Below are 24,504 nucleotides of genomic sequence, written 5' to 3'. Positions count from 1 at the left end.
CTCAATTCAAGGATAGTAAGGTCACAACAAATTTTACTAAAAGAACATCCACCCATCTCACATTTCTTAAATGCCTAAATTGAGATGAGCACTTGAAGAGCACCTCGACAGACGACCGAAACATGCCGTCAAATCCAACTTAGGAAAGCCTCGCTGACGATACCGGTTGTTTATGCGCGAGTTTCACAAGCGTCGCGTGACCGGCTCCTCGAGCATGTCTATAAGGGCATAGGCTGCACCGTGAGAATGGGCGTGCGGCGGACACGACCGAGACAAGTCATCAAATTAATTTCGATTCTCGAACGCAACCTGACACGTCGTCAATCGAGGGTCATGTGACCGGCTCCTCGAGCATGTCTATGAGGGCATAGGCCGCACTGTAAAAATGAGAGCGCGGCAAACGTGACCGAGACAAGTCATCAAATTAATTTCGATTCTCGAACGCAAACTGACATGTCGTCAATCGGGATCGAAAATGGAATGACATCGTTAGTCGTGAAATTGGCTGCCGACCCAAGAATAGGGGAAGGAAAAAATATCTCATCCCATGGCACTTGGCATTAGATAGCCGTAGATGTTGGTTTTCGCTCGCATTACATTATGGTCCCTCCATCCGGACAACCAAATTTGACTGCATCATTAATTGGGCCTCGCTAAATTAGTCCTGGTGTCGGGGGGGCCCCACGCCCTACGGTTTGGCGGATCTGAGCCGTCCGTGTCCGAGGGACGGGATCGGTCAACATAATGCACCCGCGACGCAAGTCGAGTCAAGCCTCCCCCGGCGGGGTTGGTGAAGGGGAACCGAGCTATTGTTTCCCACGTGGGGAAAGTCTCCCACTGCTCTAAAAGTCAGACAAAGTCTACTCAAGTGTTCTTTTATTTTATTTTATTATATTGCTTTTTTTTGGGCCTCGTTAGTTGTGCGTGCGCTGCTCATTTCATCGAGTTTGGGAGCGCGTGGAGAAATTTGCATTAATTATTTTCTTCTTATGATTAAAGAAGAAAAACAGAGACTATGAGAGTATCGCAAGTAATACTTGACTGAAAGACCATTGCATGCGCATCTTTATTCGCATCGTCCGGTTGAAAATGTGTGCGTTAAAAAAATCTCGCGATCGAAGAATTGATATGATGTGAATCTATTAATACATACTAATTGATCCATATCTTATTGATTTAAAATTTTAAGTAAAGATGGATTTGATCAAATCTGTTGATGGGCTTGGATTTTTATTGTGCGCTCTCAACAAATGGTATCGATTCGATGGTAAATTATCTGTTGGGTTGATATCACGAAAAACCCCAAACCCGTACGCCCGTGACAAATTTATCCCAAACTTTTTTTTTATCGTGAAAAATCCTAAACTAGTATATCTGCGACAAATTTACCTCTAATTTTTTTTTACCATAAAAAATCATAAACTGGTATACTTGTGACAAATTTATCCCAAACTTATTTTTTTTACTACTAAAAATCTCAAACTGATATACATGTGACAAATTTACCCTTCGTTAAATTGGGTTAATACCACGAAAAATCTCAAATTGATACATTTGTGACAAACATAGTGTAAAAATTCTAAAGTGGTGTACCCATGAACTGTCATGTGCCATCTAACTCGGTAATTTGATGGCTAAATTTAACAAAAATTAACGGAAGACAAATTTATCATAATTGTACCGATTAATGATAAATTTGTCACGAGTGTACCGGTTAAAGATTTTTTATGGTAAAAAAAATAGTTTTGGATAAATTTATCGCATGTGTACCGATTAAGGTTTTCCGTGGTATTAATCTTTACCTGTTTAACTGTTTGATGGATATCTCGAGGAAGAAATTCGGTGCAACACGAACACGGTTTCACAAGGGGGTAAATATAATACTAATGTACCGATATAGGGTTTTCGATAGTATTAACCCCGTAATATATTGAATCATGCTTCGATGTAAGTGTTTCGATCAATTGTAGGGTTGCCCACGATTTCTTATTTATTTTTTGACTTTTTCGTACGTGAGAGTCTACTATACATATGGAGGTACGGCAATACTTTCGAGTACCTCAACGGCAAATTATACGTGACATCCAAGATACAAGGATAATTACATTGAATAAGACAACACAAGACGATAATGAAAAAATTCGAAACAAAACATTGTAATAATAGGGGAGAAGTGCCGCTATTTAGGCTCGTGTGGATAACGCGCGCTATTATGTGATACTTGACACGTCGTACAATTATGGTTGAGATAATCAACATGACAAGGGGCGAGGAACATATTACCCTACCTCCATTGACAAATTTTAATGACATTTGTACAAAATTTATATGTCCGTATGTATGTTTCGCCTTTATTTCTTAAATTAGTTGGCAGCTAACCGCCAGAAACAACCTGATAAATACAAATTGAGCTCAAAAGAACGCTCGTAGTTAGGTAAGATGTCGAAAGAAACCTCAAATTGACAAGGCATCGTTTGATTTTGACGTGCATTGGGGTGGAAAAAATGGATTCCTTTGTCACTATCAAATTCAGAGGCATAAATAAATGGGTTATTGCCACGAAAAATTCCAAACCGATACAAATGTGACAAATTTACCCTAAATTTTTTTTTTACCACGAAAAATCATAAACTGATACACTTGTGACAAATTTATCACAAACCGGTATACTTGTGACAAATTTACCCTCCGTTAGTTTTCGTTAAATCTAACCTTTAAATTGTTGAGTTGGATGACATATGACAGTTAATAGATGTATCGGTTTAGGGTTTTTACCCCATATTTGTCACATGTATATCAATTTAGGATTTTTCATGGTAAAAATAATTAGCTTAGGGTAAATTTATCACATATGTACCGGTTTGGAGTTTTCCATGATTAAAAAAATAGTTTGGGGTAAAACTGTCACATATGTACCAGTTTGAGACTTTTCGTGGTATTATCCCTAAATAAATCCCCCCCCCAAATGATAATAATAATAATAATAATAATAAATCTAGAGAAAATTTGATTAGTTGCATTTTTCATATTGGCGAAGTAATAAGGATTAATAGTATCAAAATCAATGTACTAGCTTAACCTTATGGGTCATAATTTTTTTTTATATCTCGCTTTTTTTAATTATCATTTGTCAAAATTTCTAATCTTTTTCCCCGAGCATTTTTCGTCTTTCGGTACGATGGCTCAATACGAGTTTCCAGGCATATTATCACATCAGTCCAAAAAAAAAAAAAACAAAACAAAAGAAGAAGAAGAAACAAAACTTGATCATCAAACCCACAACCGATGCGTGTAACATTTTTGAAGGATCCATTCATGGAACAAACACCTCGCGCAATCGAATAGCGAGCAAAGCAACAGAAAAAGTATAAATAAAGTTCTAAACATTTTCACGTTTTACCAATTAAGTCCATCCTACTAATTTAGATAGAAAATTACTAATGTGAATGCCGATTTTCTTACATGGCACGACCGGCACTAACGTAGATATTTTTTATTTTATTTTTTTCATTTTTCTTGTCCTTTTCCTTTTCTTTTTGCCACCGGCCACAAGCCATGCCGATGAGGTTCACCCTTGCCCTTGTGTCTGGTGGCGTGATGATCCTCGCACCGGCCTAGGCAAGGGTCGGCCTCGCCAGATCCGGCAAGGGGAGCCCATCGATGGCAAAATACGAAAAGGTTTAGAATTAAAAGATTTATAACTGGATTGGTACAAATGCAAATAAGTTTATGACTTTTTCTGATTCTTATTCCGCAAAGCAACTAATGCATATCTGGTAATACAAAGACGGACATTAGAATCAAATGAACGTGAGATTCGGTTTGGACATCAATTTGAAGTTGCGAATCCTCGAAGCCGACCCCCATTCGCACGACAAAAAAAAAAGCTTCTTAATTATCGGAAAAAGGACGAGGAAGAGAACATGGTCGATGCAATCAATTCGGAATATCGATTATGCTCTCTCCAAAAAATCCCCAAACCTCTCCTTCCACCACCCGCAAAGCTACAAAAGGGTCAAACTCGCACCGATAGTATTAAAACTTAAAAAAAAAAAAAAATGGGTCTTTAACGACCAAAAAGTCAACACTGTCCGGCTCACTCGACAATGGATTTTGTCACAGAACTTAGTCAACCATCGAATTTTGATAATCGAAAGGCATACCAAAGTTGAACGGCCACGAAAATGACTTCTTTAATCGGAGCAGAAAAAGGAAATTTGGGTGGGGGGGTTCAATACGAACTCCATACGCTACTTAGAGCCGGCGACTTTGACCTTGTATGGAGGCGGCGGACTAGGTCGGTAATTAACGTTAATTACTTTGTGCGAAGGTTACAAAAAACAAAAAAAGAAAAAGGGATTTTTGTTTCGTGTATATCGGGGTGTAAGTTTGGCTCACATCTTTGACCCAAAATAAAAAAAAGTTTGATTCACATCGAAATCTTATGAAAGCAGCTTATCATTTTGTTGGGACTTATACTGGTTTGCATCAGCACGAAAAAAAAAAAAAAAAAAGGTACACGAGGCCGGCTGCGATTGGCGGAAAAGGTCACACTAAGCTCGGAGATTAAAATGAAATTGAAAAAACAGTTGAGAACCAATTTCAAGATTTCAGCTATAATATATTCTTCCTTTGCGTTTTCATATATATATATATATATATATATATATATATATATCAAAGAGAAATTAGAGTTTTGGCCATGATGCTATTCGCGAGTTGCATCTAGCCTTTAAAGCACACCAACTAAACGCCTCCCTTCAACAAACTACCCCAAAACACCATCACCACTAGGGTTTATAGGAAAAATAATATAAATAGTTTTATAATTTTGGTCTAATCCGTAATGTGATTCTTAAATTTTTAATTTGTTCATTGTGATACCCGAACTATCGGTAAATGTTCAATTTGATCCTTAAATTATGTGATAATGCTCAATGATGTCCTTCCATTTATTCAAGTTAACGAAACCTGGGGAAAAATTACCAAAAAAGTCATAAATCGGTTGCAATTGTGCCGATTCAGTCCTAAATCCTTTTTTTTTTTGTCAATCCAATCCTAAACCTTTTACGGTTGTGTCATTTCAATCTATCCGGCGAATTTTAGCCGGTCGAGGCTAATGTGGACGCCGGCCAACGGACGACCCAATATTTTAATATTTTTTTGAATTTTTTTATGACTTTTTTTTTATAATTTTTTATGTTCTTTCTCTTTTTCTTTTCTCTCTTTGTTTTTTCCTCCTTTCACCCCCAACCAGGGCAAGCCGGTGGTAGGTAGAAAAGGTGCACACGATTCCAACCACCTAAATCTCTTTTGGCCAAAAAAAAAAAATCTCTTTGGGCAACTATGTAGAAGAGTCGACACCATAATGAAATTGGTTGATGACGTTGGCAGCATGTGACCAATCGAAATGGTGCATTCAATGTCCACATTGAAATCACCAGTGTTTGCTCTAATCTAAAATTTGCTCCATTAGCCCTTTGACCAAAAATCACCATTATTTGTCCCAAATTTTCAAATCCTAGAACAATTTCATTTTTGAGAATTTCTTTATTGAGGTGGATTCAATGTCCATATTGAAATGCCACGTCGGTCCGTACTTATCGCCCATTACTTTGCTAATGTGGATTTTTTTTTAATCGATGTCAAAATGCCAAGTCAAGTTGGGATTGGACCACTGGGTAGATTTGAAAATACATTAAAAATTTATGGGTTTTTTTAAGACAAAATAAAATTCGGGGAATATTTGGGACTGTACCCAAAGTTTGGATTTTCTTTTTTTTTTGAGAAAAAAAGTTCGGGGTAGATTTAGGACTGGAACTACAGCTGGGGATTTTACCCGAGATAAAAAAAATTCGAGGTAGATTTGAGATTGGGCCTAAAGTTGAGAATTCTTTAGGGAATTGAGAGAGATTAAACCCGTTTTCATGCGATGTGTGATAATATTTTAACACTCCTCTCGCATGCAAGCTATATAATAAAACTATCAAGTAGAAGGAGACCGCATGAATATAAAAATCACTCGAGACCTGTTGTGAATTCGATCATGAATAATATTTCAACCAAAGTAATTGCAAAGCGCACGTGCTTTTGTCAAAAGATCCGCCAAACTTATATAGTCTCCAATAAGAACCTTGCCACGTGGCGGGAGGGACGGAGAGTTTTTAAACGATGCTCCGTTCGGCTCGATTTACACCGAACGTGTACGCATGCACGAGGGCCTTTCATCCCAACTACTCTTGCTTAAAGGCCGGGTCGGATCGTACATGATTTGCGTGAAAAGTGTGCCGCGCGTCTTTTCTTCTTCTTCTGATAATGAATTAAGCATCATGAATTATATGGTTAGCGATGTTTGATGTGACGTGACGTAAAACTATATGATTTCGCCATTTTAATCTCAACGAAATTAGAAAAATGTTAAGAACCACGTTGTCGGCCCTCCAAGATTAGTGCGGTGGATTAAAAAACCGAACCCATTTGCTCGAACCTCACAAACCGATTGTTAATTTTCTCTCGATCGGGGCTACCTATACCTGCCTGATTGATTGGACCGAATCGATACCTGTGGCCTGTAAGGTATTTCACAAGCCTTTGAATGATTGAGTCTTTATGCCGGTGCTTTTAGATTATCGAAACGGAAAAGAAGTCGTGATATCACCTTCGTCATGGCGCAATTATTATTATTATTATTATTATTATTTTACATGTCGAATGATCGACAATTTGACATAATTGTCAGATAGTAAAAGGGTACATTGGTTGATGACCGCCTCATCGTGCCTTATGAACGTCTTCAATCTCGCATGTTAAACCGTGGCGCAGCTACGAGCCGGTTTTACCTTTTGTTCATTGTAGATAGCTACGTGTTTGTTCGTTTGTTTTTTTTCCCGTAAGTAGTGTTTTTAGCCGCACGTGTACCGGTCCGACGTCTCGGACACACGTGAGATCGTTGGAGGAGATGATTCCGATTGCAGAGCTGTGGACTTGGACCGGTCTCTTTTGGATCCAGCGTTCCGGTTCTGCATGTTGCCAGAAATCTCTTTCGTTCTTTTCTTGGTTGGCTTCTGGGCGGGCTTGTTCGACATGGGCCGATCATGGCCGGCCACGGTCATGTTTCCCTGCTTCATCTTCCTTTTCTTCCGTTTTTTTTCCTTTTGGCTGATCAGTTGGATTGCTTCCTAAGAGTCTTGTTTGTCTGGCAATATTTTGTGGCTAATTCTTCTGAGATACAGTTCGCATATAACACGAATGCACGCGGAAATCGCGTTGGTTCTATGCTCGTGGGCTCGACGAGAGTTGCAAAGTGTTGTGATTGGCACGATGGCGATTCTAAAGACCATGCAGTTCGAGCAGCTCATTGAGCCGAGAGGGGATTGGAATTGGGACCCAAAGAAAACTTGGGCATTTATTACTTGGACCCTATTTGCGATTTATTTACATACTCGAACAAATAAAAATTGGGAAAGTTTCAATTGCGCAATTGTGGCTTCTATAGGCTTTCTTATAATTTGGATATGCTATTTGGGGGTCAATTTATTAGGAATAGGATTACACAGTTATGGTTCATTTAATTTACATTAAGATCGAATTAAATAAAAAAAAATACCGACAAATACAATACCGACTTCTCTGAGCTCGGTTCGACACGTGAAAACTCGAGAGGTTACACCATACCCCCATCAAATGGCGAGCTTTCCTCCCTCTCTTATCCACACTATGCCGGGCACTAGACAAGGAAGAAGCGAAAATGAAAATAAAACGGGCCATTGATCGAGATCATACGCGCCCGTCGACACAAATGAGCATTGGAACAACTAGTACGGGTCTCAGGGTTGAACACACACCGCAAGCGAGCGTATAATCTAGACATCCTAGTCGTGCATAAAATGATAGATTGTGCAGATATCGTTAAGCAGAAACTGCTTCAGTGCTCATCTTTCTGAGCAAATAAGCAACTAGTAATGGGCCACCGGAATCGGGTTAAAAGGAACTTCATCGTCAGCTCTGATGAAAGACGGATCAAATTAGAGAAAGAACGAGTAAATGTATGATCCAGTTAGTCAGTTCGAATGTGCATCGAGTCTCATTCTGCGCACAAGGAAAGAAAACCCTAGAGCTTCTTCCATTTCTTTTTACTTTTGCGCTCATTAATCGTCGAATGAGGACGGTATTGTCGTACGTCGTACACAACGATGAGCAAACAGAAAGAAATTACAATAATATTAGGGCTACTATATAACTAGACTCCTAATAATGGTGAATTAGAAGCAATGGATGGGGTCTTGGGTTAAACTACTATCGGTCTTTTTATTCTGATTCCTCCAAATAAATTCAAAACATCAACTTGTATGCACGCTCAGTTTTTGCTGCCAAAAAGCCATCAGAGTCTCGGCTATGAAGTTATATGATAATTACTCCTTGTAACTGCGAAAGCTAACGGGATAATCAATCGCTCTAAGTTCATCTCAATCGTGGTTCTTGCCTTCCTACGGCGTCAAAACTATCTCCTCTCCAATAGTGTGAATTATGAGTTTTGAACCCTAAGCTCTGAATTGCTGCAAAAATCAAGATCAATGGAATTAATAAGTGGTTCGACATCAAGGTAAAATGCAATCGATCATCAGGATTCCTCGAGCAGTAATTCTACTACAACTATCCAATCTGATAAAATGAACATAAGATGCCAATGGCTCGCAACAGAATCACAACCTTAATAAGGAATTCCGAAAACAGATAACGCAAAAAGTAAGCAAATAAATAGTAGCACAACCTTAACAGGTCAACACTCATATCGTACCTTAGCTTACTTATGAAAATGCAAGCATTTCTTCGGCAATGATAGAGCTGAAGTAGTTGGAGGGCAACTCTCCTTTGGCGGGTCATTCTTGATCGTTCTTCCGATTAGTTTTGTTTCCATGGATTGCCTGCCAAAGGAGAGAAGCCCTACAACGAGTTCGCTCACCTATGTGAACAGACATTATACGAACCCAATATATTTCAAAACTCCTAACAAAACGTATTATTTGAAAGACCCATTGGAGAGATTCATATATATATATATAGGCCTAGAGAAGCTCTTATTATTTCTAGGTTTCTTTTTTTTTTCCATTTTTTTCGGGGTAGAAGATAGGAGAGGGTGCTTGATGACAAGGCATATGCTATAGGATATACTGTTGTAATGTGTGTGAGGAGTGCCCATGCTTTCTACACATTATATTCCATGCAGAGAAGACCTTTCACTCTTTTGTCCGCTGGCAAAAGCTTCCTCTACACAAAATCCCTTCTTGAGATTCTACAAACCATGATGGAGACATCTCTCTCTCTGAGGTTGAAAGTTGAGGGAGATGCCTGGTTTTCTTCTCATGGGAAGGTGGCTGCAAGATCCGGCTGTGGGAGGCATATGCTTTGCCATATTCTTCGCAGGTCAATTTGATGCCCGTCTTTGTTTCGAGGGAAGAAAGTAGCGAGCAAACCGGTTAAGGTAAAAGGCCTTACCCAGTGTAAGCTCGTCCTTCCTTAAATCTTAAGTCCTCCTTTCTAAATAAAAAAAAAACTTTTTTAGCAACTGACGTGGCGCCGCGAGTGTAACACGTGGTGGCCACGCGGCAGCCACGTCAGCACCGAACGGTTGTTCGGTTTTAACAACAAAACCCGGATCGGACTTCTAGATTGAAAAACTGGCAACACATTACGAGAGCTAGGTACGGGGAAGAGGAGAGATTCGTCAAGAGCTTGCACTGACGTCGACTTGATCATGGTTATTTGTTTGGGTGCCTTTAATATTCAAGAATTGCACATACTAAGAGACCATTGTAATTAATGATATTTTTGCCTGAGAGTCTATACTTATGTATCACTTCGTAATATATCTTTCACTTGCTATAGTGAAAACAACCCTCCGTGCGGCCACCATCGCACTGTCTCTCCCATCCCACATCATCGGACACACGAATCATACGCACGGAATAAAATGAAAAAGGTCAAATGTTACACAGACTTGTCATGAATCTACAGTCTGAATTCGAGAGGTAAGCAGTAATAATTTTTTAGTAATTCGTGTACGTCAAATATATAAATGTAACTTGTTTGCGTCAATGAAATTTTTGACCTGCTAATTCGTTACTTCCATTTGGCAGAAGGGGGAAAAATGGTCGATATATTGCGAGAAGAAATCTATAAAAATGGCATACAATCGGAGTATTAATTAGCCGTTGCTACTAACTTATTCCAAGAGGTCCAGTCGATTGAGAATTGAGTGCATATCTAGCTCACTGATGCACGCAAATAAGCGAAGTACCTCCAATTTGTGGCTCTTCAAGTGCAACAATATCACGTAATTTACATAACAAAGTTGTATTCGTTAGAACGTGTTCTCTTTTACCATCTCAAGTCACATGGAAGGAAAAGGAGGAGAGGCAGTATGCAACTTTTTCTTATAGAAGAGGGAAAATCTATTCAAGACATATTTCGCAAACGAAGATAAATTTATTAGGTCAAGTCTAAATTTTCAGAAGCAAGTACATAAGAAGAAGAAGAAGAAGAAGAAGAAGAAGAAGAAGTTGTTCAGGGACCCAAAATTTCTTTGAGTAATCAATCACATATGGAAGAGCGGAATGAATGTAGCTATCCAAGAAAAAGTAGTATTTCCAGATTTCTGCATCTCTTTCACACTAAGCAATTCCAAAGACGAAATACTAGAGAAGTGATCTATATTCTGATTCCCCAGCTGTTCTGCGCTTAACCTTTTTGACATCGATTATTCAAAACTTATTGCAATCCAATATGAGAGGAAAGCCCATGAAACTCTCAATTATAGAACCCTACATGTCAAGGAATAAAAATAAATGGAAGGAGAAAAAGATGAGGAGAAATATAGGGGAAAAAATGAAGACGGCGTAAAAACATATACGGGCATGTTTACACGAGAGGAGTCTAGTAGAGAGAATTGTAGGTGCAGAGGGTGGCGATGATGGATGAGATGCATATGAAGAGTGAAGGAAGCAGAGTGACATTCAGGAGTTTGCTGTCGCCCAAGTACCCAGCCAGAGTTATGGTGCTATCTGCCACAACACGAGCGATGGTACCAGCTTCTGTCGAAAGCAAGCCACCATTGTACGTTCCTCTTGAAAGCCGAGAAGACATGACACGAGATAGTAGCGACAAGTTCACACCTGACACGATGAGGAGTATGAGGTCAACATTACACAATCTAATACATAATAGCAAGAGCAAGCTACTTTGGAGGTGATGCTCAATCGGACTCAAGTGTATTTTAGTTATCGTGTTTGCCATTCATGTTAGGTGTCTATGAGTGTAAATATCAAGAGTAAAGGACAGTTTCTCCAGTATTGTAAAGTGAAGGAGCACTAAGTCGCCAAATAACAGAGAAATATACATTAGAATCGACATAAATGTGACCAGTATCCTAATGGTTTGGTTCTACTTCCTGGAACAACATACTCCCCTTTTCACTTGTATATTTCATTAAATAGACCAACACGTGCTATTTGATGAGTCATTCACACCATAGAGGTGCAGTGAGGGGTGTGCAGCAGAACCTTTGGAATCTGCAGACCCTGCAGAACAAGCATGGTCAAATAGGTTCTAAGGTGGATACTAGAGCTTGCAAGGTAGGTCTAGGTTCCAAAATTTTGAAACCCGTATGTACAGGGTAGGTTCCAAGGTTTGGGGTCATACCACCCTACATTCTACCCTGCAAAATGATACCACCCCGGATAATCTTTTGCAATTTAAGTGTTCAGCAAGCTCCAATACCATTGGAAATAACAAATCTCCAACTCCATTTCTCTCTCTCTCTCTCTCTCTCTCTCTCTGACGAACTTGGCTAAGTTCATGCTCTGCCTAGAGTATGATAGACTTCTGATGCTATTACTCCCTAGTACCTAAAGCAGGCTTCAGGCTAGGGCAAATATCCTTCCCATCCTGGAACAGGCTTCAGGCTAGGGCAAATATCCTTCCCATCCTGGAACCTGCAAACCCGCAGGTGCAGTGCATGTCCAAATTAGAAAAATCTGTAAGCTCTCTATTTTCAATAGCCTGCAATATTAGCACCGTCTTTCCATCCTTTTCCCTCATCTTAAGGGAAGTAAGCTCTTTGAGTGCAGCACTATGGTATGCTTAGCAGTGCCTAAGAAATTATAAACTGACAAACTTGAACAAAATCTTACCTTCAAGCACTTCGGCCGAAACAAACATGATGAGTCCCGAAATGACATACTGTGGAACAGAGTAGGGAATGAACACATGAAAGCTTAGGAGTATGCCAATGCAAACCACAATTTCAGATGCCAATAAAATTTGCCTGCAGTCAAATCACCAAGAACGATGACAATTTATTTTTGGGTTGGAGAGAATTATTACAATGAACTTATCCCAAATCGGAAAAATATAATGAGCAAAACAAGAGGCAAATTTTTCCGTTTTACCTGTCTTCAAACATGTTACAAATGTAGTTTCCAACAATGACGTTTATGGGGAGAACTGTTAGGCCAAGGCACGCCAAGAATATGGCAACACTGCTTGTGGACCAACTGAAGTAATATGTGGTAATGACACTCGATTCTGAAAGTAGTATCTCCATTGCATACTTTAGCATGAAATAAATCAGTAACTGTACCTGTTAGACAAAAAAATCTTCAATTAAAGGATATTCTGAACAAAGTATTTTGGCTCCAGAAGAAATTATATAAAACCTGAAAACATTCTAGGTGAAGAATAAGGATCAAGAATCAAGAGACTTCCCTTCACCAGCGGCTTGTAACGACATACAAATATGCAGGAAAGTCGGAATTAATAGGCACGGTAACAATTTGACTAGCTGAACAATAAAAATATCCATGTGTGATGGAACATTCAAAGATGCAGCCCAAGTTTAAGCTCTTGGCATGATCACAATATGAATGTAAGCCTTTCCAGCTTCTTTTTCAAGGTGGCCTAGTACTTCATATGTGAGCCACATCATGTGACAATTCAAGACCAAGTGAAGTACCGATGCACAAAACTAAAAGGTGCTGAATATTCCACAGTCAGAAGCCTACCATTTGAGGTCTGCTAGATGCATAACCATAACGATCACCTCGCATAAGCCCCTCCCATAGAGAATGAAAAAAATTCCTAACTCAGTGTGCAACCTTTAGGTCAATGTATTGAAAATGTCCATATCCATGTTTAAATCCTAGGACTACGGCAAATCCTCACACTGGGATCAGATGATATTATTAGCTGCCTGAATAACGTGGACGTACTTAACAGCTGGTTTGAACACCTTCCGTATTTAAGCTTTTCAGTGTCATATTATGATGAAAAAGAAAGACAATTTATGAGTCAAACTTCAAAAGCTGTAGGAAGGAATGGCAAACCTTAACAGAAGGTGTCAATAATCTATATGCTGATCGAAGTGAAGTTGCTGCTTGCCGGGATTCTTCAGGAGCTTCGTCACTTCCTCTACATTCATCATCACCATCTTCATCTAGCTCCTTTATTTCTGAGCTGATAAGCAATGGTGTTTTTATGCCATCCTCCAGTGCATCACCCTCTGCTGGTTCTGCAATAAGCAAGTTAATGCATTCTGAAATACTCTTTTATTCTTACAACACTCTTGGGGAGAAATGGAAGAGCTACAATTACTTGAGCAATTATTTTAGCTTGAAAGAAGATTCACAGAGAACACACTCCGCGATAATAACACAATGAATATTTTTTGTCCCAGTCACAGATAATATCCCATCATCTAACACAACATGATTATCCGGACTATGGTAATTGACCTTCAGGAAACCTGTTATAATTTAGTCCTCTGGCAGACATATAGTGCAGTGGTAGAATGACAGGCAAAAGCCAAATTGCTGGATACATTACCGCAATCCTGCTTAGAAAAATCAAAATGTCAAGTAAATGGAACCTTTTTTTTTTGGGGAGCGGCCGCGGGGGGGGAGGGTTTCAAAGGGTTTTAGGGAACAAAATTGAAAAAAAAAAGGCTTGTGGGGGAGATATTTGCAGTTTGCCTGATATCACACGCACAGTCAATTACTGAGATCCCGTGGATAAGGTCACAGCTTCCAGTTTATCTCACAAATATTTGTCTTGATGAAACAAGCAAATTAAGCACGACCTTAAACCCCTTGATGCCAACAAAACCACCACCCAGCTGATCTACATCTTCTTGGTTTCCATTGAATAAGGTGCTAGCATTCCACAACCTAAGGATCACAAATGCCCAAATGGCACATGTCCCTCCTTGCCAAATGGAAAGAGGTATGCTCTGATTTTCACAAATTAAGATCTAATGGAGCAACAAATACTTCTAAGCCATTTACTTGACAGGATGTCCTTGTATCAACATTATCAAGTCTAAAAGGATTATATTAAATGAAAGTGCTTCCACAAGACATCTTAGGCAAGGACATGACCAGCAAATACAGAATAAAAGAAAAATGTGATAAAACCATGTACCAGAATTTGATTCCTGAGGTGTTTCATTTGCCTCCACCTCATGAGAAGGTTCCTTAAACGAGAACCACAACCACATTAAGTATACAAGCCAAGCCACAGCCATTACCCATCCAGGCAAAGTCTCTTCATTAAATGTGAATTTGTAAATCTTAAAATTGTATTGAAGTATTCCAGCAAGAGCAGGGCCACAAGCCATCCCGAGAGCACTTGCACTGACAAAACCTGCGGAGGCCTGCATGCGGATCTTCAATGGCACACAGTCGCTGATGTAACGCCGGTTAACAGCTCTAGCAGAACCTAACCTGAAATTGAAGAGATGCAATTTTGTTAACCTTTTACTTTCCCATCACAGATGAACTTGCACAGAGTTCTTCATCTAGGAAGTACAAAAGCAGATGCAAAACCGCCACTATCTGATACTTTGGGGTTTCTTCAAGTCAATAGCCTCCTTTTATTTCATTTCACTGCAGTGAGATTAAAAGCTATGGCCAAATTATATGAGGACAATGAGCACACTCCACCAGAGGGGGACAGAATGAACCTCAACCTTGTACTTGTTTTTCGCTTCTTGCTTTTGTCCAGTGCTTTATCAAAAATTGGGATTTGGCCAATACAAGAACCGAAAAGAGCATAAGACAGGGAACCGGTCCTATTCTATCTGAAGATAATTGGTTTTGGTCAGAAATCTTAGGAGCCCAACTAATCTGTTAAGATACAGAAAATATTCCGCACCTTTCAATACCTTAAAACTTCCAAAATTCGTAGTTGTGCATGCAGTCTGGCATGATATCGGAGCAAACGACTTAAGCTATTGAGAAAAACGGTTATTTAGTATAATCCATTGATTCGGATGCTAAAAGCTAACTGGATCATCAATGGAACCTTGTGTACCACTGTTACAAAGATGAAAACGACTCATATTAATAGAAACAACTAGCCAACTAATTCCATAGCTGATGTACAGCGACAGCCTCCTCATTTCGAGTCAGAAATCACAAAAATAGGCAATAGAGATTCTGCTCTCTTTGAATCCGCAGTTGTGCTATAAGAATGTCAATTTCCTTGAATCTCATCCCATTATAACAGCTGCTCTAAACATAAAAGGCAATCCAAATAGCTAGTTGTACCTCTGTTTCCAAGAAGTACAAGAAGAGTCATGAACATGAGGAACCATGATAAATGACAGTTTATATTGGTCAAATGAACTAGAAAAACATTTATTATTCATATCAAAGCATTGACTCGTGAGAAAAGATGAGAAAAAGACATTTTACTTACCCACAAAAAATCCGACCTGCAAGAAGGACTGCTATGGAATCAAGATCATATGCCAACGCGTACATGATATTGCCCACAAAGAGAACAATACTACTGAATACAAGAGGCCTGAAATATGATTTATTTGACCAAGCACTGAAATACACTGAGGAGAATATCTGTGCCACTGCCATTGCTCCGATCACAATACCACAAACTGTTGCTGCAGCTCCAAGACTCAGGGCATAGTCATCTGCTGTGGGGACAATGATGTATGTATTGACCATATAAAGGAATGTGTTGGCCAAGTTCAACATAAGAGACATAAAATGATAACTTTGATCTTCAGCATGTTCATCGATAGGAGCAGGTAGCTCTTCTTGCAAAATGAGTGCATGTTGTGCCAAAAAGTTCAGGAAGTTAGTTGAATGTGTTAATCTGTCCACAGCAGCTTTCATCGAGTCAATGACAGAATCCTGCAGACACGTGTCATAATGAAACAAAATCCAAGACTGGATCCCCACATGAGAGATCTACTTGTGGCTGCAGAGAAGCAGTAAGCTAGCGACATGAGCTACTTGAGCAAGTTGAACAGAGAACAGATTCGAAGAAAAACCTGGAGAGGAAGAGGTGGCTGGTCATATATTGATATGTAGCTTCCCTGGCGGTCCTGAAGTTCGCCTAGGTTACGTGAAAGTGCACCAACTACAGCCCCTATTCCCTGCAATGCACATAGAAAAATCTTAAACAATCAAAGTCTACACACAGACTGTCCATTTAGCAGTAGAGGACGTGCAATGCAGTCCATTTAATTTCAAAATCACAATCTTCTAAAACAATTTAGATAAGTGAGAAGAGTCAAAAGAAGATGAATCCATTTCAGCATATTACCACATGCTTGAACACTTGCTGCAGCTGGGAATAAGGGTGATTTGCACGAGTCTTGACATAGTAGTTCGTGAATTGATAACCAAAACGCTTATCAAACTTCTTCAGTATCTTACGCAAACCTATTGCATTTATTTCGACGAAATAAAGAAGCTTCAAAAGATCACGTCCCACAGTTCTATAAGCTTCTCTTAGTTCAGATATTTGATATATATCAGATTGCTCCTGAAGAGCTTCTTGCTGCTCCCCGAGCTTAGCTATCCTGCTTGCAAGTAGGCCTTGTTGTTCCAACAGGAAAAGGACAACTTTTTCAATCTGGAATTATAAGAAGAAGTAAACAATTGGAACCTCATAGACTCAAGTGAAGGGAGAAAGCATGAGAAATTGTTTGTTCTATTGATTTATAAAAGAATTACTTGTGCACACATGCTCTCAAGCAAACACAACACACCACCTACACCACCACTTACCTCTTTAAATTTACTTCACATGATACATTGTTCAAACAAGAGGAATAAGTACAGAATGCACAGCATCATGTCCATATATTTCCCATGAGATACTAAAGAGATTGGATTTTTTTATGGGTGCATTGACTGCACTTTTACAAAAGTAACAAACCAAGGAATTTTCCAGTTTTCAAAGTACTCGCTTCTCTCGTGGTATTTATGGTCGGTGCATTGAATATCAACTCATTTCCTATTATGCATACTTAACTATACCCTTTTAGCACTCACTAACATGACTTTAAAATTGCAACTTCCTTTGAAGTGGTCATATGAACCTGCAAGCTAAGAGAGAGATATAAAAGCCAGAAGTACTCGAGTAGTACATGCACATTATATTTTTCTGGTTGAGCACTATGGCTCTTAACCAGCTAATGTTCAATTAAACAAAAATTACTTCTTCCCCAGCATAGACTCTAACAGATGATTTTCCTCATCTTCAAAATGCAAATACATATTTTTTTCGTTCAATAGGATAAAGACAAGCAGGTACAGGGTAGTTGCTTTGTCAACCTGCTAAATCAATTGCATAAAACACTTCATGACTACATCAAAATTTACCTGCTGTCATAGGAAAGCAAAACTGAATGAATCGCATAAAAAATAACTCCTGAGTCAGACAATAATAAAATAGCCAACCGATTTATTGCATCCGATACAATCACCCTGAATTTTAAGCATGAATTTGACATTTACTGCGCTACTAGAGCCCCGACTCCCACAAACAAGTACACATTTCCAAGAGATCTGATACCTGGTTATCTAGCATCCTGGAAAAATCCTTGAGTACATGCCGACGATCTTGTGCTCCGATCTCAATATGCTGAGCATATTGTCTCACCTTCTTCTTCATCATCTTATAATTAATATAGTATCTATAAAGAAACAGAATATACCAAATTCTGAGAAAATTTCACAATGTACAAATATGTGAAAGTAACAAAAAGTAACACAAAGTACAATGCTTTAGACAATTAGTGTGACCTTTCTACCTCCCCTGCCCTTTTTCCGCTATACATGCATTTGAGCTTGTCCAATGACATGGCTGGTTTGATGAGACAAATTAACGTAGCGATCATGCAGGACCTATAAAGTACTGGTACATGATACGACAGATTCATTTTGAAATCTGCAGTTGTAATTGAAGGTCTGACATGATGACGCATGCATCATAAAGATCTTACGTGAGTTTAGATGAATATGAAAACTGATAGTGACAGTTGAGAAAAAATTTCAATATTTGACATCTCAAGGAGGGAAGGGAACTGTTGACTGAGCAACAATGATAAACATCAGAGAGGTTATATAACATCCATCTAGAAACAAATTGCATAGCTGTAAATCTCAACAGGGGATGGTTATCAGACACCACAAATGCCTGGCCTGATTAGTGTCCCCAGGACTTGAGCACATAAAAAGGGCAATGGAACCACATTCTATGTATCAGACATACCCCTGCCATTCCTCAATTTGCCTTTCCTTCAACTTTTTGCCAAAGGCAACCATCTTTCTCTGCAAACAAAGTGTAAGAGATAAGGGAATAGATAATGAATAAAAAAGACGCTAAATATTGCAATTTTGCAATCATGATGAAATCACGAGTCATGAGCTGGTCATTAATAGGAAGAATAGAGAGGAAAGAAAATAATAAAAAGTCAGGAGACCAGTAAGTTGATGCACCAATAACAAGGGGTTTTACTTTATACCGTGTCAAGCGTACATAGAGCAGGAATGTGAAAATAAATGCATATTGAAACAGTTTTAGGGGAGTGCAGTTTCAGTGATAGCAGACGGTGCACTTGTCTCCTCTGAGAGTACAATTATCATTCCTGTTAAAGTACCATAAAAACGTAACACGGTCAATAGTCCTAGCTATAAGTTAGATAGAACAGTACATGATCACCTGCTTTACTTGTCTTTTCAATCCAATTTAGTTCATATTCCTGCATGATATGAGTGTATGCAAAGAGTGCAAATTTTTCAGGGTCACGCCAGCAGGTTACCAACAGCACTAAAAAGTATTAAAGCACTGACTCAGTCTGTTCAATTCAGGAGGCAGCTCTTACTTCAGCTGCAAGAGAGTAGTACACTTTGAAACGAATAAGCAGAGAAGGCACCTAGTTGGCTTGATAATCACGTCAAACTTTTTGCATATTTTCCTTCTTCAGACGCATGACAAAGTATCTGTCAGCCTATGCCTCTTTAAAACATTTCTCCCCACTAAGTAAACTTCATGTCAAATGAACTTAACTATTTCCCATGCCACTTAGTCCACTGTCTCATACAGCTAGATCTGAAAGGAAAATTCTATCTGCTTTTTCAACAGCTGACTTAGGCACAGTCAAGAAAGATAATAAGGAACCCACATCTTACAACAGTCCATTTATCATCTAAACCACGGTTGCATTTATTGGAATTCAATGACGCCCGCCAAAACATGACACTACTGCTTCAAGTGAAAACCACAGTAAAAAGCAACACTCTTCACCAACACACAAAGAAGTAACAACAGAGAGTTGTATATCTGTGAATTCGAAGCAAACAAAGAATGTCATATGAAGAACCAATGAAAGAGAGAAGCTGAATCAAACATCCACCACATGGAATTCAACAGTCCCACAGGACGAGCAGCTCCGCAGGCAACGAGACAACATACGGAAAAGAGAAGCAAAAGAACATGAACCAGCTCGCACTTCTAAGCACCAAAAAGGAACGGCAGAAAGAGGAAGAGGGCCGCGGGGCCCGGGGGGGGTGGGGTGGGGGTGAAGAGGAGGAGGGAAGAACCCATGATGCACCTCAATTTCTCTGAATTTTGCGTCTCTCGACCAAACAGAGCACTGAACTTCCCGCGCAACGTTAAAATCTGATTCCCAGAGCCGGAGAACGAAATTTACTCAGCGCGAGCTCAGCAGACCTCCTTCCGATAATAAAAAAACAGAGCTTAGATGACCATCAACGAACGGACCTGAATCTGAAACAGACACAAAACAAGTGGCATCACTTTTTTCTGTTTTCTCTGGCGGACAACGATGAAGACAAAAACAAAAGAAACAAAAAACCAGCGAAAAACGCCAGAAAAAAAAAAAAAAAAAGAAAGGAAAAACTGCAATCGCTTTCCGAATCGTGAAACGCATATGAAAACCTTGCGGATGAGCACAAAAGAGAGAGCACGCGCGAGAGAGGAAAACGAGAGAGATATCTCAAAACCAGACGTGGAGAGCGGAGAGAATTTTGCCGATGACGATCGCTTGCGCAACGCTTTCAAAAGGGAGTTGCAGGCGAGAACGAAGCGACGTCGCGAAGCTGAGACGGAGAGTGATGCGACGAAATCACGTAATGACGAGCTTGGCTCGTATGGCACTCGACGCCAGCGAGCAAGAGCGAGCGAGAGAGGATTGAGGGGTCCGAAGCTCAGAATCAGCTCGACAATGATTGCGTTGGTGATCAATCATGTGCTTTTCGAGTTTATAGAGAGAGAGAGATTTTTGTTTTGCGAAATGGCGGGGGGGCGGCTGTGAAAATTCGGTTGCTTGGTGGGGGTCGGAGTCAATAGCAGCAAATTATATTTTAAGCCTAAAAAAGAAAAGATATGCGATTTCTAAAATTTTAATTTATTTAATATAACCCTTCAATTTTAGATCAATATGCAATGTCGCCCATAAACTTTTAATTTGTTCGATATAGTCCCCGAACTTTTGATACGTGTTTAATACTGTCCCCGAACTTTGAATTAGTAGAGGGACAACATGAAACATTTTCATATAATTCAGAGACTAAATTAAATATGTACCGGTAGTTTGAATAATTCAAAAATTCATATATCATATTGTATATTGGATTAAAGTTTAGGGACCTATATTGCGCATTGAATAAAAGTTCAAATATTATTTATGTCATTGTCCCAAACAAAAAAATGGAGCATTTTTTATTAAGTATCTTGAATAATAGTCATTAACAATACTAATACAAACATTTATTACTTAAGAGATTTATTAACCCGACAAATAAAGCTATTGAGAAATTATATTTTATATTGAAGGAAACAAAACTACTATACCTTATTGAAAAGATTTTGATCTATACTATGAGGATATTTTATAAATATATCTCTATGCCTTTTTTATTTAATGTGTTTAACACTTTTATTCTAATAGAAGCATGATTTATGGGCAGAGGCAAACTCACGAGAGATTCATATGGCAAGATATATTTCGATCTTTAATTAATCCTCACTGTTTATTGAATCTTATTATTGATTCTTTAGCAGATTAAAGTTCCATAACTAACGGTCAACTATTTAGTTAGGATTGCGTTTCTAAGTTATCAATGACAAAGATATTCTCATAACTTTCTATATGAGAACTCTTGATTGATTGGCAATTACCCTATAGATATTTTTTTTTTGGTTAGAAGCTTGATTTAAGGATTCTAGGATTTGATTGTATGAGCGAACAAATCCTCCTAATCCTCTCTATTTCAACGGTTACATGATCCTTCTACATCAATCAACTAACAGTTAGTTTTGAAAATTGATCCTCAATATGGTTCAATCGTGTGGGAAGCATGGGGACGAAGAGTATATAAGGAGCACAAATTTGAAGAGAAGTAAGAGAGATTAAGAGATCAATATCCATATTTCAAGAAAGTTTTATCTGCTTCAATTATCCGCTTGAGTTTAAGTGAGATCAACCGTTGTACGAAGTCCGAGTGTGTAGAGTGAGATAGCCTTAATAGAGATAGTAGTCGCTTCTATGAAAGTGCTTGTGGCAATCACATTTTTCCATAATCTTCTATTTGATTACTTAGTGGAATACATCCAGGAGGCTGTTAGTATGAGAGAGTAGACGTAAGCTTGACCAAAAGCGGAACTACTATAGACTGTTATGCATTTTTTTTCTATTGTCTACTTGCCTCTATTAACTGTATGACAGAAGCACTGCACAAATTCTGTTCACCACATCCGCTCCTATTAAACTTGAAGTTTTAATTTTTTGTATTATTTATTAAATTTGATTATATTCGCCTATTTACCCTCTCTAAAAGTGATAGTTCTAACTAAACAACAAAAGTCACTCAATTTACATTTTTTTTCCTCTCCAAATTGGGCAACCCATTCTCGGATCATTGATGCCAGAGAGTACGACCTTACCATATAAAAGTCAAAATCATGAAGATTCAGACGAATCTAGTCAACATCCTCCATAAATATGACCCCATGATTTCTTAGTTTAGTCTTTACGGGTCCTGTCGTATTGCATTGGGAGGATGCCCGTGATATTCCGATTTAGAACACTTCAATCTCAGCACGTGTTGCCTTAATTAGCTTAAAATTACATTTTGGTCTCTTCTTTTCTTTGTTAGAAATCATGCGATGCTTTTTAATTTTTGGTTTACGGTAAGTAGAAAGTATACATTTCTCGCCTCCTCCGCATGCCTTTCCGAAATATTCAGAATCGCCCAATTCGGAGGAGAAATGTATGTATGTCCTGCCGAATATCGACGGTTCGGATGAATCCGGAGTGCTATGCACTTGATCAATATAATGATCTGCCAAGTTCGGGGACATTCAGGATTTGTTGGCTGGCCTTGATGATAGTTCGCAAAGCAAAACATTTTTCTTTCGGTTTTCGACTAATCCCGTGAAATCGAGCGAATCATGTCGCCATGGGATAGGCCACTTGCAAATTGACGGCATGGCTCCCAAAAGTTATGTATTCCAAGCGAGAGGTGACGTTGCGGATTGAAGACCTCATTCGAGCCGAAGGTTTTGACCGCTCGACTGGCTCCCTTTTCTAAGTGTTGAAACATTGCTCCGATGCAGGAACATTCTAGACATTCGTCCCGTGCGCGTGACAGCTCCATTCTTTAATGAGCTAATATCGCTAAGAAGCCAAACTGATACACCCATGCGATATTTACCGTAGATTAGTTTTTATGTCATAAGAACTCTCAAAGTGGTACATCCGTACTAACATTTACCTCGAATTAATTTTTGTACCGTAAGAAATTTCAAACCGATGAACTCGTGCCAAATTTACTCCAAAACTTATATATCCATGCCAATTTTACCACAAGCCATGGTAAATTCGAGAATTTTTTTTGGGGGCAAATATTGCGCGATGTGGCCATAAAAATTAATTTATAGTAAATGTAACACAAATTTATCAATTTTGAAATTATATATATTGAATTAAAGTATATCAATTTGAGAGTTTTACGATAGAATTCACTCTTCTTAAAGTGACCCTTTATTTTTTATTTTTTTTAAAAAGTGACCCTTTATATTAAAAAACAACCCAAAAAAAAACTCCGGCGACGGAGAATCACGTGAACATGCATGCGGCGAGATCCCGACATCATTCTGCCGCAGCCGCAGTTCACGCGACGCATCCAACGGAAAAAAAAGAAATGAGAAAACAAACTCCCAAAAGGTATTTTCAGAAATGCCCCCTGAATTCTCTCGAAATTCCCGGGAAGGCCCCTACAATGTACCAAATTCACTGTTGGCCCCGGCTGATCTCCGGTCCCACTCTCTCCAATCCGAATCCGAGAATCAGATGAAGTGGCCGGATCTCCCTCGGCTTCCAATGATGGAGACTCCCTTTCCATTGGTAAGGGACATCCTACTGAAAAGTGAAAAATCATTAGTTACCTCGAAGAGAGAGAGGTGATTACGACGTACTTTTCGAGAACAATTAGGTCCACCATTTTCGGGTCGGATCCAAGATAATAATTCTAATGATTATTATAATTATTAGTATGATAAAAGGGCGAAGCGACACAAGCATTTGTCCTCTTTTAGGTGAAAAGGCCTTTTGTTCATTAGACAAAAAGGGTGTGGGCCTCCAATTCTTCCCCTTATAAAATCTCACAACATTCCCAATAAGGATAAGCCGCTAAGGCTCACGTCCTAATCTTATGATATGCGCCACACATGTCGAAACTCAGGATGTCGCGTCAAAATTTAGGAAGGCCAAAAGTCCAAATTAGCAGCATGGGAGAAAAAGTCAAAGCGATAATGACACAAATGGTCCATGAACTTTGATTCAATATGTAATATGATCCTTAAACTTTTAATTTGACTAATATTATCCTTGAACTTTAGCCCTATATGTAAATGATCCTTGAACTTCTAATTTGATCAACGTGATTTTCGAACTTATGGGATATACTCAACTTAATCCCCGAACTATAAGAAAATGTTCAAAATCATCTATGAACTTGAATTAACAAAAAGACCGCAATGAACATCTTTCTGTAATTTAGGAAACTTAGTTGAACATGCTCCAAAATTTCAAGGACCACATTTCAATGCATTGAACATCTTTTTGTAATTTAGGAAACTAAGTTGAATATGCGCCAAAAGTTCAATGACCACGTT

The 24,504-nt window shown here is 38.9% G+C and overlaps 1 protein-coding gene and 1 long non-coding RNA gene across 4 annotated transcripts; both read right to left on the bottom strand.

The window, feature by feature from the left end:
* Positions 1-8,211: 8,211 nt before the first annotated feature.
* LOC125316598 lies at positions 8,212-9,318 on the bottom strand. The gene is made up of 2 exons (XR_007199732.1): positions 8,798-9,318; positions 8,212-8,555 (listed from the first exon to the last, which is right to left on the bottom strand). It is a non-coding gene; the product is annotated as an uncharacterized LOC125316598 (long non-coding RNA).
* A 1,259-nt stretch (positions 9,319-10,577) lies between these two features.
* Positions 10,578-20,526, bottom strand: LOC115736858 (SPX domain-containing membrane protein At4g22990-like). Of its 3 annotated transcripts, XM_048285192.1 has the most exons (12): positions 20,323-20,526; positions 20,018-20,088; positions 18,577-18,635; positions 17,878-17,998; positions 16,621-16,932; positions 16,346-16,450; positions 15,751-16,205; positions 14,473-14,774; positions 13,380-13,564; positions 12,447-12,637; positions 12,189-12,322; positions 10,578-11,171 (listed from the first exon to the last, which is right to left on the bottom strand). In XM_048285192.1, exons 3-12 carry the CDS (start codon positions 18,627-18,629, stop codon positions 10,933-10,935), a joined length of 2,097 nt encoding a protein of 698 aa, XP_048141149.1. In that variant the 5' UTR covers positions 18,630-18,635; positions 20,018-20,088; positions 20,323-20,526; the 3' UTR covers positions 10,578-10,932. The 3 variants fall into 3 exon arrangements, with proteins under 3 accessions (XP_048141149.1, XP_030524568.1, XP_030524569.1); XM_030668708.2 differs by lacking the exon at positions 20,323-20,526 and having other exon boundaries at positions 19,919-20,087; XM_030668709.2 differs by lacking the exons at positions 20,018-20,088; positions 20,323-20,526 and adding an exon at positions 19,140-19,285.
* Positions 20,527-24,504: the final 3,978 nt, after the last annotated feature.

Source organism: Rhodamnia argentea, chromosome 9 (assembly GCF_020921035.1).
Source record: "Rhodamnia argentea isolate NSW1041297 chromosome 9, ASM2092103v1, whole genome shotgun sequence".
Classification (NCBI taxonomy): domain Eukaryota; kingdom Viridiplantae; phylum Streptophyta; class Magnoliopsida; order Myrtales; family Myrtaceae; genus Rhodamnia; species Rhodamnia argentea.
The sequence above is the reverse complement of the archived record's forward strand: the minus strand, read 5'-3'. Positions and strand labels throughout refer to the sequence as shown.